General features: G+C 41.1%; 1 protein-coding gene across 7 annotated transcripts in view; it reads right to left on the minus strand.

Annotated features, from left to right (window-relative positions):
* Positions 1 to 16,943, minus strand: part of KLC4 (kinesin light chain 4) — a 76,177-nt gene that overhangs the window by 32,401 nt on the left and 26,833 nt on the right. For 4 of the 7 annotated variants that reach the window (XM_039324565.1, XM_039324566.1, XM_039324564.1 and 1 more), the window contains 10 exons: positions 8,462 to 8,556; positions 6,977 to 7,241; positions 5,930 to 6,160; positions 5,561 to 5,639; positions 5,129 to 5,354; positions 4,805 to 4,892; positions 3,936 to 4,037; positions 3,476 to 3,649; positions 3,244 to 3,343; positions 2,707 to 2,759 (listed from right to left, as the gene is read on the minus strand). In XM_039324565.1, coding sequence (XP_039180499.1) covers positions 2,707 to 2,759; positions 3,244 to 3,343; positions 3,476 to 3,649; positions 3,936 to 4,037; positions 4,805 to 4,892; positions 5,129 to 5,354; positions 5,561 to 5,639; positions 5,930 to 6,160; positions 6,977 to 7,225 — 1,302 coding nt within the window. In that variant the 5' untranslated portion in view covers positions 7,226 to 7,241; positions 8,462 to 8,556. Of the gene's footprint in view, positions 1 to 2,706; positions 2,760 to 3,243; positions 3,344 to 3,475; positions 3,650 to 3,935; positions 4,038 to 4,804; positions 4,893 to 5,128; positions 5,355 to 5,560; positions 5,640 to 5,929; positions 6,161 to 6,976; positions 7,242 to 8,461; positions 8,600 to 16,943 lie in introns of those variants that run through there. The other 3 variants (XM_039324571.1, XM_039324570.1, XM_039324569.1) reach the window with 2 other exon arrangements.

The following is a 16,943-nucleotide window of genomic DNA, read 5'->3' on the forward strand; positions in this document are numbered from 1 at the left end:
CTCACTTCTGTGTTTAAGAAAAAGTGATATAACTTAGCTGTTAAAGAAAAAGTTATTAGATGGAATGTTTATTGTTTGCATCACATTGGGATACTAATTTACATAGACAAATGGATGGATATTAAACTCTGAATACTTTGCGTTTCCTTGTCTAGGTTTTCTTAAATATTTCTCAGAAATATTTTCTAGCAAGATAAATACTTGAAAATCATAAATCTAACTGATTTATTTATTTGTTAAATATTTTTCATCTGTTTCATTCTTCCCAAAGATTGATTCATTTGGCATTTTACTAAGCTTCAACAAATGAGAACCTAAATTCACTTTTGACGATCAGCGAGTCTGCTGTTTATACATACACCTTTTGCACTCATAACAGCTGCCTTGCCTTTTCCTCTCCTTATCAAATTATCCAGTTTGCTTTTGGGATGACATACCATTGCAAATCCCATTAGCTGTATTCAAGAAGAAGGTGTCAATATCATGTTTCATGTAGGCATCTTTTTCTATTAGTTTGAAAATTATGACATAAAAGTTTGGTAGAAACAAAAGTACCTGATATTAAAATGATTAGAAGGTAAATTGATGCTTGCTACTACAAAATGACAAATACATAAAATCACACAACACAATCAAAGGAGTCCAAACCAATCTCTTGAACTCAGAAGATTTCTGATTTAATGGTATCATTTTTGGTATCAGGAAAATCCTCACACATGCCAGAGATGAAGAGTCAGGTCTTTTTCCACTCAAAATTCAGGGAAAACCAATAAAAAACTAACAGTCTTTCACGAAGAGTTCTTAATTTCAGAGACTTCTCAGCATGATCCTATGGGTACAGTCAGCTTTTGTATCCAAGTCAGTAGATGGGATGTGTCCAAGTTAACAAATGCAACCAATGACTTAAGTAACAATGCACTAATAGGCAGAAATCAAGAACAGCTGACATATTTTAACTAGTACCACTTAGTACATGCATGCACATTCATATGTAGTCCTTTTCACCCCTGTTAAACCACCTATTTCACAGAAAGACATTGTGCAGAAAGGCAAATAGGTAGCAATAAGATAAGCAGTGCTAATTCTGCCTAGCAATCATAGCAATGATTTGGGAAACTAAATACTATAAAGTACTAAAATCCAGGAAATAGATATCTATTTTTCTCTACTGCTGGAAGCAGTTATCAGTCACTAGCTTACGTTAATAAAATAAAAATTCCAACAGCTTTCACAAGACAAAACAGAGAACGAAGCCATCTTTGCAAACAGCTATGATGTATTCAGCACATTAGTTCAAAATGTCCCAGAAGTTTACCAAATTTCTATTCTATTCATAGTAATGGACCATTTTCCAAGAGTGAGGTGCAGAAGCTCAAAGCCAAGGACTTTGGATTTGTGTAGCTCTAGTGCGCAGAGGCTTTTCAACTTAACTTTCTCTCCTCCCAATCTAGGGAACTATTAATAATTAAATTTTCTAAATCTAAGAAGTTTAAAGATGGCCCTTCAAAACAGCAAGCTTTATCATTCTGGTTCCGAAATGTCTGTGGCCCAGAACCTGCTGACATCCCTCCATCGTCCATTTTCCAGTATGTCCTAAGGAATCCACTACAACAAAGAGAAAATATGCAAGACATGGGAAGAATAGGACAAACACTTCCAGTTCACATCACAGAACCTTGAAAAACATAGGAAAAACTGTCTTCATTCAGATCAAAGGTTTGAATAGCACAGTATCTAGTTCCCACAATCTCATGCCTATGAGAATACCTTCATAAAAGGGAAAGAAGAATTCCTTCTTTATATTTTTGCTTACCAAGAACTGGTTCTGAGGCCTATTGGCTCTGATCCTGAAAATAACTGATATCTATTAATATTAATGATTACATTCTCTATAAATTTGTACAACCTTTTCAAAACCATCCTATTTGCTGATTATCTATACTCTATTTTATGATACTCTAGCTTATATTTAATTATTGAATATACATTTTTACATGTTTGAAAAAATATAGGTTTGAGACCTTTTTCAAAGAAAAACAAAAATGATATATTCTTCTACTCATCAGGCAGTACATTTCAAAGACCTGGAATCCAAAGATTTAACCATCAAACACACAATTCGACAACTGATGATTTCTTGAAGGATGGGGAATCCTATAGAAAAGAAGCGTTCTCACTAGCCTAGACCCAAGTGATAAAGGTCTAAAAACAGCTGGCATTTCACATTTCACTTGGAAATAAACTGAAAGTCTGTGCAACGCTTCTGACACAAGGCTAATATGGTATCTTCGTGAGTTCTTTCATAGATCAATTTGACCGCTAAGCTAGTTTTTTCCCAGGAAGGTATGCAGTGGGCATATCAACTAAAACTGACAAAAGGCATACATATGACCCAATTTTGAAGAAAAAGTTCTACTGTCCCACTGGAACTGGGACTCTTAGCAGCAAGGTTACAATAGGAAGAAGTGATTATTTTTATCCATCTTGTACCTATTCAGCTTAAATGCATAACCCTGGGCTTTGAGAGAGGGTTTTTATATCTCTCTCTACACTATACATCATTTTACTATACGATTGTGTCCTTCTTTTCAGTTAATTTTTTTCTAATCTAAAATTATTCCCAATTGTCCTTCAGGAGTTCCTTCAGCTACTTGATGGTTTAGGCTGGCACTGCAATGCCTGTGAGAGCACTGCTCTCATCCTCACCTTGCTCATTTTCTCCCTTTCTTCTGCATGCATCCATATAGGCTTGTGTTCATCTGTAGAGAAAAGATAAGAAGATGGGAAAGGTCTCTATATGCCTCCTAATGGTAGTTTCAGAGGAAGGTCCGCTATACTGGCTTTTATATCCCTTTCCCCTTGTTTGTAAACAAATAAGCAAAGACTTGATAAGCAAACTACAAGAGATTAGACAGTGTACTTCACCGCTAATTAAAAATCTTTACAGATTGTGTATCATTTACTTATCAAAATGTGTCCAAAAGAAAAATAGGCTCTTGATCCTATCCAGAGATAGAGTGCTATTTCCATGTACAAAAAACAAGACAGATCAGTAGTTCATTTACTTATGAATAGTGTACTTTTCCTACTTTCTGCCAAGAAGTTCTCTTTCCTGCATTACATCTGTCCTAACAATTATGGAACGTTTGAGAAACCTTCACAATTAACATTCAAGGGGTTCGATCTCCTTCTAAGACTTGGTCTCTTTGCACATGTTGCCCTCTTCTTCTTTGACGTACATACCATCAACTGTGCCGAATTCCTTCACATGGGCACGGGTGAGAATTTCCTTGTACAGGGTCTCGGCATCCTTGTATTTGCCTTGTTTCAGGTAGCAGGAGGCCTAGTAGAGTACAAGGGATATAAAAGTATTTTATTTGTTATAAAAGTAGCAAAAACACATTCCATAGCCAGTCACCCCTCATCTGAGATAATCATTTGCCTCCGTTGTTCTCACATCAACAAAGAGACCCACCAGATTGTTCTTTGTTTTAGCAACATTTGGATCATCAGGCCCTAGGCGGGATTCGTAGATCTCCAGTGCTCGGCGATAGTAATATTCTACTTCTTCATACTTGCCCTGATTCTGGCATAGTAAAGCCAAGTTATTTAACTGTTTGGCCACATCTGGGTGATCTTTGCCTAGAACCTGAAAACGAAGCAGATAAGAATAGTTTATAAAATTCTGGGAATTCTGCAAAACCTTTCTTTTCCTGGGAAAACTGTATCAAAAATACGATTAGAAACTTGAATTTTGTATACATGGCTTCATATTGTATTCATATTAGACTCATTATGGGTACAATTCATCAAAAATATATTTCTTTTCTGAAACAGGCATCTATTGTAGGAATTGCCAGCAGTGAGAGTTGTTGTATACGTTCACTCCCATAGCCTAAACCCTCCTCCTTCAAGCTTCTGAAAGACAAAAATACCTTTTCCCGGATTTCCAGTGCCCGCTTGCATAATGGTTCTGCCTCCTTGTATTTCCCTCTTTTGCCATATAGAACGGCTAGATTATTTAGGGTTGCAGCAACCTGCACAGAGATGTGGAAAGAATTGCACCAAAACTAATGAAGAATCAAAACACACACACACATACACACAAATACTGGACATAAAAAAATGATACTCCTTAGAGAGCCAATTTGTTATAGCTGACAGCATTAACATTAACAGTAACTGGATATCTGAAACAGAACCCTAATTGTGTCACCATTTCTCAGCAGGATATTATTTCAAGAAATCATGTTGCTCTATTCAGCCACGTATTTTTTGCCAACAATTTGTAAAGCAACATATGTATTGTTATTTTGAATATAAAACAATTATAAATTCGGGCCCAACTGTCACTACTGTAATCACATGCTTTGATTTCCTTATAAAGCTATTTGCCTAATGTTGCCTTACAGTTTAGGAAACAAAGATGTAGACAGGTAGACTTTTGATTCAGTTTGCTCCATCTCAGTGAAAAGTCAAAAGATATTTTTTCATTTGTCCTTTGTTCTTTCTTAATACTGTACCTCTTCATTAATGCCTCTTATAGTCATATATACTCCATTAGTGGTTGGCCAGATTCCCTTCCTGTGGTTTATTTATTAGGTCTATTTTATCTGCATGTGCAGAAGCAGCTTTCTTCAATCTAGTGCCCTCCAGATATATTATTCTGATCATCCTCAGTTACCATGGATAAAATCTGGATTAGCCTGGGAATCAGAAGACTTGACCAGGCAATGACACAATTACTTTTCAATTTCTATATATTTGGATCCTCCTTGAAGTGAAAGAAATAATAGCCACTTACTGCGGGATGATCTTTACCAAGAGTTTTCTCTCTAATAGACAATGCATCATTTAACAGGTGAGCTGCTTCTTTATATTTATTTTGATCCCTGCAACAAAATGTTAGATGCAGATACTGTTTAAAATAGAGGGACAACAATTTATATAAACATGACACAAACATAGGGAGATTACATTGCACAGACATAACATCCCATCTTAATAGAGTTGCCACAATACAGGTTGACTACACTGACCTCCCTCATGCTCCCTCTTCCATTTCTGTTCCTGAGATGCTGTTCCATCTCCACAAAAAGCAAGTACCTTCTACCTCTCTATTCCTCACCTATATACTAAGGCCAAGATGTTGAGCATGGTGGCTACATCAGGGTGATCGTGTCCTGAAGTCTTCTCCAAGTCCTCCAGGGCTTGCTTGCAAAGAGGCACAGCCACCTCGTAGCGTCCCTGTGATGCATACTGGATCACCAGATTGTGTAGTGTACGCAAGCGTGCTGGGATCTCATAACCACCTTGCTGAGCAGCTGCTACAGCACTGCTGTGTTGATGAGGTACTGCAAATACATATCACATTAATAAATAAAGAGGCACAGCATGCAATGCTATATTATCGTTTATTTATACCAATAAGAATGGTCACTTCTTTGTATCCTTAATTTTTCAGCCAAATGGAATATTTGGAGGAAGTCAAGCTCAAAAGCAGTTCATACAGTATTTGTGTCTGCTCTCCCCAAAGGAAGAGTGAAAGAATGAAACTTACATCCTTGTCCCTGATCCTCTTCCTCATTTGGAAACAAGTCATCCAAAGAATCCTTTGTAGAATCACCTTCTTTCTCTTCCTGAAATGTTAATATAGAAAAGCACCAAGAGAAAGGGGTAGAGAGAGATCATTATGCACTAGTACTGCAAAGTTTTTATGCCCAACATTGATGCAAATGATACAATATTCTTTTTCCCAGGAAGATAATTCAAGATAATAATTTCAAGGGTAGGTAAACCTGTGCCTGTCATACCCAGTAGAGGCAAACTCAAAGTAGTTTTACTAGGAACTCTGAGAAAGTTATTACTAGCTTATTTTGTATGCAGAAATTTTCAGTAAACACAGATGCTCTATCCCATAGATTCTCACCGATGGGGATACATCTTCATCATATTTCTTCAGCTGGTTCATGAATTCCAAATGTTTCTTTTCTTCTTCAAGCTGTGCCACAGTTTGCTCACTGCGTTGCAACTTCTGCTGAGTATTTGCTAGTTCATCTCGTAGCCACTGGTTCTCCTGGCATAGCCTGCGCACCTGGGCCCGCAATTTCTGCTTTTCAGACTCAACGGCATTCAGGTGGTTTGACAGTGCCATCATGACCTGGTTCAAGAGAAAAAAGGAGAAATGTCTCTCTTGAGGAAAAGAAAACATACATATCACCAAACAGAATTCCAAGACTTGTAGGAAAATTAGTAAGCATATTTCTTATGGCCTTGGAACAAGCCAAAGGTAGAATTGTACAGAGAATTGGTTTTTAAACACTGCAAAATAATGAGTTTGGACCATAACCCAGTGTTGTGTAATATAAACTATCTTAGATGCTTGTTTCATTTTAATTTTTTTTTGTTTGGAAAAAGAGAAAAAGAATGTTGCCAGAAAGGAGGAAAAGGAACAACAAATATGATTGGATACTTCATCTCATTCATATCAGCTTTGTATGCCCTGCATTATAAACATTTGCAAAGGCTAAACCCGATATACTGATGTCCTTAATTTGAATAGATACATATATTTGCTATTTTGAACAATTAATCCCATTTTTCCTAAATCAAAAGAGAAAAAAAAGCCAATGCTTAGACGGATGGACAAAAAGTGGAAACTCAAAGTTTAAGTCCTCTCCGCTCATAACCAAGTATTGATTACTATATACAGGTCTCAATTCTATCCATACACCTATTCAATTTCAATCCCATCCATACAATCATAAAACTGCAAACCAGCATTCAGAAAATACAGTATTTACCAATGTGTTCTGTGCCTGGTAGTTTCACTATTCTGCACTTCATAAACAAAAGATATGCACATAACCATGTTTACTTAGTAAGCATGCCTGTTCTAGACAGTACATTAGAATCCTTATGTTTGATTGTCTATATTTGGTTGCTTTTTTTGATTCATCTACAAACTGTAGTTCACCTGAGCTTCTCCAAGTCCCAGCTCAATCATCTCCACTGACTTGCGCAGCAGGTTGGCTTTCTCATGTACTAAGTTGGCTTCTTCATCCTTCTTCAGACACTTGATAGTCTCCAGTAGGCTGTGCAAGATTGAATTATGCTCATTTTTAAGGGCCTCTAGCCCTTGCATCACCAGCTTGGTGTTGGAGATAATCTCTTCTTGGCTTAGCTTGTCCATTTTCTCCTCCCTGGGGTACACCATAGTGGACATAATCTTTCAGTATTACCTCCATTTAGGAAGAAAAAATAAAGGGATTAGTAAAGACCACAGGTTACTTAGACAATAGATTCTGAAAGATTAAACCAACAAAGTGGTATTTGAATAAAGATCTTATTCCCATTTAATCTTTTCATTTGAAAAGTGGAAACAAAGAAAATTCCCACCATACCTGAAGACTGCACATCCTTGCAGAATGTGCAAAATGGCAATAATGGTGCACAGCATGTTACTGGGAAGAGCAGATGGAGGTAAAGATGGCAGTTACATCAAAACTGACATTTTCTCACCGCCCCCATAACCCCAGGAATCCAGAAGGCTGATTTAACTGTCATTTAAAAACATAGGAGAAACTATAAGGAATTAGACTTTCTTCCCAGTGATTAGAGATCCAGAATGAACAAACAGGAATGAATGTTTCCAGTAAAGTAATAGAAAGTACCGGGAATTTTTTTTTCTTTTTGTTTGCAGTCTCTACATTAGAGAAACTTTCTGAGGTTAAGTAAATAGAAGTACAATTTAGAGAAGAAAAGGGAGGAAGAGGAATAGTAGTAGTGGTGGTGGTGGTCTTGATCCTTATACCACAGCCAAAAAGAAGCAGGGATATTACTCACTGAAGAGGGAGAGATTTGGAAGCAAAGGTTTAGTGTTAGGATTTGTGATAGTTAATTGTTCAACATGCTTAAAAATAAAATGATTCTACTTCCAATCTAGACTCTATCATTAGCAGGCATCTTTATGAACATCTTTGAAAAATATAATTGCTAGGTATTACTACGAAATAAAGGGTTTTTTAAAATTATTATCCACGTGAGAGCATATTTAACTCTATTTATATATACTTGAAATCTAAAGCAAGCTGGAAGAAGAGTGACGCAAGGATAACAAGCCGGAAACATACCATTCAACAAATAAAAGCTGGTAAACTTTCACAATCACACAATACAACATATGAATTTTATCTAGCTGTGCAAATAAAGTTTGCAAATGAAGATTCAAAGGAGAGGATTATAGACACTGCAGGGAAAAGTGTTGCTCAGTCTCACCAAGCCTTCTATTCGTTGTTACTAAAATCACAAACAATTCTGATTATTTTCCTCTGCCAAGCCATTGCCTGGTTCAGTGAGAAACACATAGCAACTATCCAATTCAAACTATCCAGGCTGACTGATTCATCTACACTTCAAAGAAAAGACAATCCAACATACAACGCACCTACATGGAACTTACCTCATAACAGTGGTTGGAGCAGTCTGCCCCGGTGCTGCAGATACAAAGGGGACAACTTGGGCCACATGACCCATTGGCAGCAGGCCAAGCTATTACTGAAGGCAGCCGGACCAGGAAGGGAGAGAAAAGGAGAAGAAAGAGGAAGATATTAACAGACCTGCCTTTGTTCTCTGGTAGTCCCACCTCTGTGTATTCTGGGTTCTTTGCTAGGCAACAGCCACCACCCCCTTGTGGGAGGGGCCAACAGAACATCCCCCTCAACAACAACAAACCCAACCCACATAAGGATAACTAGAGCCCCCTTAGCACGGTTGCCGGCTGCTCAGAAGAGGGCCAGAGCAATTCTATAAGAAAGTGGATGGGAGGTGAATCTGGGTATTTTTTTTCCCAAGAAGAAGAAAGATGCAAGTTATTTCTCTGTGTGTCTGCTCATGAAAATAAACCTGCATGATATTTTGAGGAAAGAAAAGAAAATCCTCTTCTTTGGTGAAAGAGGAATACTGATGGGATTCATACAACCAACCAAAGTAGGTTAAAATGTAATTAAAAACTAAGCAACCATGTTAAGCCTTCATATGATTTATTTGTTTAGAAACAGCTTGTTATAGGACCATAATAACTATAATTTGTTAGCCTGGTGGTTCTGGGTTCAGAGTGCTGCATGTACACAACCAATGGATGCTACTGTAAGTTCTCTGGGAATCTTCCATATACCACACAGAACAACATTCAAATTAACAGCTGAATTTGTATTTTAGAACAATGATACACAATCTTAGTTTGGCTACTGTGGATAGATTTGCATTTTGAGGATATGGCACTTTTCTAAATTAGCTGTCCGATGGGGGAGGGATTTGTGCATTCCAAAAATGCATACCACAGTGGCCATGGATAATCCACAAAATCACATCTACCAGAAGGCAAACTGCTGAGGTTTTACTTCTCAATATCCCATTTGGCTGCTCTTCCGGCAAAATGCTTTTTAACACCCCAGCTTACTTTATATTTCTTTTTCCGAATCAAACACATCATTGGATGTTACTCACCCACCATGTTTATTTTCCAAGAATACTTAAGGGAGCCTATATGCAGCCTAGTCTTGGAACTGAAAATCATGCTGGATGTTGTTTTGTGATGACCTTGAGAAGCTGACTACCTTTACAATAAATCAGAAATTCTGAACAAGGTAGGCAAAACATGGCTTCTGGAAACCTCTCCAACCCTTTAAGACAAGCTCTATCTATTCTGGGTCACATTATGTTTAAGAATGAAGCAGTCAGAAGCTTTGCAAACTGCTGCACAAATGCCTCTCCCATAGGGATGCTGTGGGGATTTTTTTCTGATTTTTTTTCTCCTCAGACCCTGACTGGATCCAGCTTAATTTCAAACTCAAACTTTCTTTTGCTGGTTTCTCCTGTCACACCAGATTTGGTCCCATTCTGTCCAGGTTTGAGAGTTTCCTGCTGATGAGCAGCCAGATGGGCAGAGGCCTGACACCTTTTGCATAATTTGTCATAGTTCCATTTGGGTAGGAAACAGTAAAAAATAAAAGTACAAATGTTTGGTCTAATTCCAATCCATGGGCACTATATTTCCACTTGATATTCTAAAAAATAAGAAATCAGCCATTGTACAATTTTCTCCTCTGCCTAGCATTTATTGGGAGGCTCCTAAAAGCAAGCTGAAACTATTCTAGTAGAACCTAATATGAATGTCTGCAAAACGTCTGCAACCTGCTCTTACATTTTGCTTTAAATACTGTACAAAGACATCAACATGTCCACTTTTTCTACTTCCCCTCCTAGCACTTATTTACCATCAGTTCTCATAAGATCTAGAAATCTGGAAAAGCTTTCAGCTTTTTGTAACTTTTGGATCTGCCTTAGAAAAGGCAATAAAAGTGGCTGGAGCAAGAAACTTTGCAACAGAAGGTATGATGATCAAAAAATGATAGGGAAAAAAACTGAATGCTGCAAAATGAAGATATACAAAAGAAGAAGAAATATAAGATTATCTTCCTAAATTCATATGAAGATCTATCCAAATATTTGTACAAGTAATAAATTTTCAGAAGCCTTTTTTGATATAACTTTCTTTACTATGGGTTTTCCAACAAGTTTGGCATCTCCGATTCAAGGCTGGGTTAAAAAGAAAGAAAGAAAGAAAGAAAGAAAGAAAGAAAGAAAGAAAGAAAGAAAGAAAGAAAGAAAGAAAGAAAGAAAGAAAGAAAGAAAGATGATAGATAAATTTTATTATCATTTTTTACTGCGGGCACAATGGCACACATTAAAAATGAAATACTGGAAGTGGCGGTTGAGATAACAAAACCGCAGAAACTTGCGATGCTTCGGGAGGATGGGAATGTGCAGATATGCCTCTGTGAGATCTATTGAAGTCATGAGATCTCTTCGCCTGACACTGCCCAAAATGGAATGGAGCATCTGCATTTTGAACTTCCGGTACTGGAGATGGAGGTTCAGACCTTTGAGGTCAAGGATTGCTCTCCATCCCCCTGAGGATTTGGGGACTACAAATAGGATGGAGTAATACCCTTGTCCTGCCTGGTTCAGGGGGACCTCCTCTATGGCCTTGATGCTCAGTAAATGTCGAATGGCATCTTCCATGAGCCCTCTTTTTATTGGGTTTCTCATGGTTGGACAAGAGACAAAATGGTCTATGGGCGTGGATTTGAACTCCAGGGACAGTCCTTTTCTTATGGTGCGCAGAACCCAGGAGTCTGTGATTGTGTTTTCCCATTGGCGGATGAAAAGAGCGAGTCTGCCACCAATGGGAGGGGGTCCCCCCTAAGTCACTTGGTGCGACGGAAGGGATGACTCCCTCTGCCACGAAACGAAGACTTGTTCTGGGTCTGGTACCAGGACTGGTCCCTATAACTCGTCTTGTCAAATGGACATTCTTCTTTGGGAGCTGAAGACCGGTATGATTGCCCCGTCTCTGCCGTAGCACCAGTCCAAAAAGACTTGACGGCAGCCATAGGGGAGGAAGCGCCTGTTAGCTCTCCTTGTCAAATGAGAGATGACCTTCTGCTTTTGTTTGTTTTCTATAAGGTACGGAGTTAATGCCTCCCCAAATAATCTGCCTCCCTTGAAAGGGGCAGTGGCCGCTCGCCACTTGTGTTTGCTTTCGGCCCTCCAATTTTTAAGCCAGAGAAGTCTCTGAGCGACTACGCTGGAAGCCATTGCTCGGGCTGAGTGTTTGGTGGAGTATAAGGAGACATCTGCCATATACTCAGTGGTTGCTATAAGTTTGGTCAGGTCCTGGTGTACTCTGACCTCCTCCAGGGGAATCCTGTCTTGTAGCTGCCTAAGCCAGATAAGGAAAATTCTAGCGAAGAATGAGGTGGAGGTTGCCGCTTTCGCTGCCCATGTAGATGCCTGGTGAACTTTGCGTAATGCTAGTTCAGATTTCTTATCTTCTGCCTTAAGGGCGTCAGAGACATCTGCTGGTAGACTGGCTGCTGAGAAAAGTGGAGCTAGGGATTCATCCACTTTGGGCACCTCCAATAAGTCTGTCAAGGTTTGGGCCATGTCAACAATCTTGTGCTCAGCCGCTCCCTGGGATGGCTGAGCTGCCAGTGATTCCCATTGTCCCTGAATATTCTTCAGGAATAAGGGGGGGGGGCAGGGTATTTGTAGGCACCTAACTACTGGTTCGGAGAACAGTGGATTCATGTCTTGACCGGTGGAGGTCTCTGGGGTGGGGACCAGGTCAAAGGAGAGCTTCCCTGCTGCACATGCCCTGCGCAGTAAGAAAGGAAAAAGAGAAGTATTGAAGAGCTCTGCCATGGGCTGGAAGTCTTGTGGAGACTCCTCACAATCTGACCATCGGTCTGCACTTTTGTCATAATCCGAAGCGCTGGAAGAATTGGATTCAGGTAAATGGGATGGTGAGACCACGCCGGTACGATCGAATGTAGGTCGTGATGAGGTAGTGGGTGCTGATGAGGACCTTGGTATGGGTGACGTTTGATGATGACCCAATGAGGCCATGGCTTGAATTACCGCCTGCGATATCAATGATTGCAGCTAGTCGGTAAAGGATGGCTCTTGCGGAGGTCGAAGCCCCGCAGAAGTCGGTGTGAATGTCACTGTGGGTGCCATGGAGGGGCCTGGCAGTTCGAGGTCCTCCCCAAAGAGGGGTGGTCCTCCCTGACCAAAGGTCTGAATCAAGACCTGCTGATACTCACACTCCAGTGACCACGCCCTTGATGAAGCCAGTAGTTGCACTCCTGCCTCAGGAGCTGCAGGTGGGGGGGCAGAGATGTATGTCCTTGCCCAGCTGACAAGCGTTGGGCCTGGGAGAATTGCTTCTCCAGGGCTCTGTGCGTGCGATTGGTCACTTGCCTTACTTGCCTTCCTGCCAAATTTGGACTTTGCTTTGGCCTTTCCCTTTGGCGCTTCTGGAACCGGATCAGTTTGGCTGGATTGGATGTCTGTGTCCAAAGACTGTAGCTCAGTGAGGTCTGCCATGGCGATCGAGAAGTGTCCCAGATGAGGCTCTGGAAGTGGCTTGCTCTGCAAGAAACGTCAGTTGCCCCCCGTGGAGGGACTGACTGCATGTGGATTAGCATGAGCCGGCCCACTGGCTAAGCCGGACTCACGCTGGGCGCTTCAAGGCGCTCGTCACCAAGGCAAATCCGTATGCCTGTCCTGTGGCCAAAGTGGTGATGAAATCACACACATCTCACAATAGTGGCAATGGTCAGATCCTGCAAGTAACCACTAGATGCAGAGTGGCAGAGGCTAAGGTGAGGAGTGTTAGGCAAGCAGGGCCTAATAGATCTTTTGGCAGCAAGTTGGTAAGGGTCCACAAATCTTGTTGTGATTGCAAAATCTTATCTCAATTAGAGCAGTCTATCCAGACAGTCCTAGATTTATGACCAGAACACACAAAATGGCACTCGCAACTGTGAGGCAATTCTAGAATCTTCCTTAGTGTACTAATGCCTCGTAAAATGGCGGTCGCACCTAACCCTGGGGGGGGGGGCGAGAGAGAGAGGTAGTCTTGGCGATCGAGGCCTGGATTCGGTGTAGGACGAAACTCCCCAGAGAAGTTCTAATGTCTTAAGGTCCCTTAAGCTCAAAGAGGAGAGGCTGGCTGGTTTGCGCCTAATGTTTTTTAGGTGCGACAGAGCTCAGGGTGCTTTATTAGGGCCTCCGTATCTAAAGGGCAGCCAGAGAGAGGAAAATTGAGGGTCGTCCTCTTCTCGCCCGCAGCGCTCTTAATTTGTTGACTTCGGCCCTTCAGCTGGGCCAAAGGAGGCTTCGTCAAAGGCTGCAGGCCAAATGATCTCAAAATGGTGGCCGCGAGTGTCTGAGCGTCGATGGAGACCAGCAAGTAGCAAAAGGCCGAGGGGCCTCAAAATGGCGGCCGCATGATTTAGAATGCTGACGGAGGCAGTCTTCGTGTCCCGCGATGGATTGGCCTGAAGGGACTGCGAAAGAGACTCAGCTGGCTGCTGAGCTACAGAGAAGGAGAGAAGCCACTCCCCTCCAGTGATCAGAAAGGGGCTGGGAAGGAGACCCAGCTGGCTGCTGGGCTATAAGGAGAGGAAAAAACCATCCCCCAGAATAGGGAAGAAAAATACTTTCCCCCCCCTTGTTTAAAGGAGATAGGGGACGGGATCCCCTGTAAAAGAATAAATAAGAGGCTGGGAGCCTCCAATTCTCCAATTTGAAGAATCCACTAATGGGTGTAACAGTTTCTAATAGTCTAACCTGCCTGAAGAACCTGAGTGTCAAGTTATCACGTCCTCATGGGCGAAAGACTAAGATGAAACTGGGAGGTCCCAGTCAAGGAGGGGCATGACAACTTGGCAACTTAGTCTGATTGGGCAGGAGGACTGAAATAACCCATTGGTGGATTCTTCAGTCATCATGCTGGGGAATGGAGAACGGGGAGGGGAGCGGCTCTGTGCAGCAATGCAGAGAAGAGAAGAGCATTTGCTTGCCAGCCTGCATCGCCCCGTGTCTCCCTTCTCCATTCTGGAAATGGCAGCCCCGTTTCCTGCCGCTTCTTCTCCCAGTGCTGCTGTAGAGTTTGGCACACCACCGCCCAGCTCCTCTCACTTCTGAAAAGCATTTCTTCACTAACCTGCTTTCGAGCTTTGGCACGTTTCTCTCCTGCTGCAGGAAAACAGAGTTTGTGGGACTAAAAAAAAGTTCAGTCAGACCTTCTCACGAGATTTTTTTTTTTCCACAGTGTTTTCCGGACAGAGGTGATATCAAAGCTAAGCACTGGCTTGTCATGATGGGGCATAGTTTTCCTAGCAGGAGTGCTATTTGATGCCTCAAAATATGCACAAAATAATTAAGGAATGTCTGATAAGTAATTTATCTATTTATTTATTTTCTACAGCACTTAAATTCCAGTCATTGCTGTATATCAATAGCAAGATTCAGGCCTAGCCAAAGAACGACATAGAACAATTCAGCCAAAGTTCAGTTCTTTATTTGTTGATACCAAATATACAGAATCTGACCAGATTAAATATTTACTATTCTCACTCTGATGGATATACCCTGAGGTATTCTAGGAAGTGGCTATCCTAACTTTCTTCTGTCTCATACCCAGTCCCAGACTGTGTTGTCCCTTGTCTCATCCCCCACCTTGGAATGTGCTCCCTTCTTTCTGGGAAACCGCTACTTCGCTGAGGTCTATCACAAACATCACTTCCTCCACTTTAGGCACTATCCCTCACATTAGGACGCATTTACAGATCACACTTATAATTTTGCACCTCCTGCCTGGGCTACCTAAATAGGTTAGAGCAGCAGTCTCCAACCGTTCCAGTTTGGTGGGCCAAACTGGCGTGGGATGGTGTGTGAGTGGCAGGTGCATAGTTCCATGTGTGCAAGCACTCACACACGAAGCTCCACTCACGCGAACAGAAGTCACTCACACATGAAATTTTACTTGTGTGAGAGTCCTCCAATTTCTCTCCCACAGCCAAGTTTCAAACAGGCTGCAGCCCAGGGGATTGGGGCCCCTGGGTTACAGGGGCCCTCTATGGATGGGAGGTCTATTGCTATCTATTTCAACAACAGATAGATTTGACATCAGATTGCTTTCCCCTAATAATTTAAGAACTATTGCACAACATAAGATCATGTACCTGCCTTATGTGTAGTTCTTTTGCGATTTTGAGTCAATCTTGAGTCCTAATGACTGTCTGAACAAGTCCCTACAGTTTTCTTGACAAGGCTTGGCAAGAAGTGCTTTTGTCCCTGCTTTCTTCCTAAGGCTGAGAGAAAATTTACTGAATCCAAAATTCTATTGAACTTATGATCCAGGAATTGTCGTATGCAAAATGTGAGCTGCATTCACTATCAAACATATGAGACCCCCCCCCCTACATATAACTGCTTAAAGTGTAAGAAAATACTCACAGCAAGCTGAACTGAAAATGTTTTCCACCACTGTTTGTAAGGTGTTCTATTACATATTAGAATAGAGATAGCAAATCGGTATTTTGTGCTATGCATGATATAAGCTTCTTGGTTAGAATTTGACTTGCAGACATAAAAAATATAAAATATAAAAGGCAAGTAAAAGATTATCTTGGTTTTAAGAACTATTTTAATTCATTACATTGTTTTAAAAGTTAGGTTAGAGAGCCAGTTTGGTGTAGTTGTTAAGGCATCGGGCTAGAAATCAAGAGACTGAATTCCAAAGGTACTTTTTCAGGAGGCAACTTGTTTTTCTTGTTTTTCTTTGAAGACATTTAGCTTTTCATCCAAGAAGCTTCTTCATCTCTGACTGGATGGTGGGGAATGGAAGGATTTATTTTCCTTGCAGACAACTGGCCATTTGCATTCTCTTAGAGAATCGTTGAGGCCATTTGGAAGTTTTCTGTGTCCTCAGGGTCACCTGAGTAGTGCAAATGGGTGTGGAGCCTCCTTGGCTGCAAGATAATAATAATAATAATAATAATAATAATAATAATAATAATAATAATAATAATAATAATAATAATAATAATAATAATAATAAAGTTGGAAGGGACCTTGGAGGTCATCAAGTCCAACCACCTGCTCAGGCAGGTAACCCTATACCAGCGGTTCTCAACCTGTGGGTTGGGACCCCATTTGGGATCGAACGACCATTTCACGGGGGTCGCCAAACAACGCAGTCCATTTTTTCCCCCTTTACCTTAGCTGTGCTACTCTCTTTTATTCTATTGGCTTTTGAAAGCCAATAGAATAGACTCTCTTGAATAGAGTCTAATTCTATTGGCCTTCAAAAGCCAAAAGGAATTGTCCAGGCTGTCTCTGCCCTGCTGAGCCCGCCAAAAGTCCCATTCTGCAAACGGTGCTGCAAGTTGTCTGCAGCGAAGGTGAGCTGTCTGGAAGTTTCCACCCCTCCCTGCTGAGCAACTACTAAAAATGTAAGTAAAAGAGGGCCAGGGGTGGGAGGTGGGAGGCCGGCAGGCGCAGGGAGGGTTGCTGGCACGTGTGGGGCC

The sequence above is a fragment of the Crotalus tigris genome, unplaced genomic scaffold (assembly GCF_016545835.1).
Source record: "Crotalus tigris isolate CLP2741 ecotype Arizona unplaced genomic scaffold, ASM1654583v1 scf7180000024302.2721777, whole genome shotgun sequence".
NCBI classification, from domain to species: domain Eukaryota; kingdom Metazoa; phylum Chordata; class Lepidosauria; order Squamata; family Viperidae; genus Crotalus; species Crotalus tigris.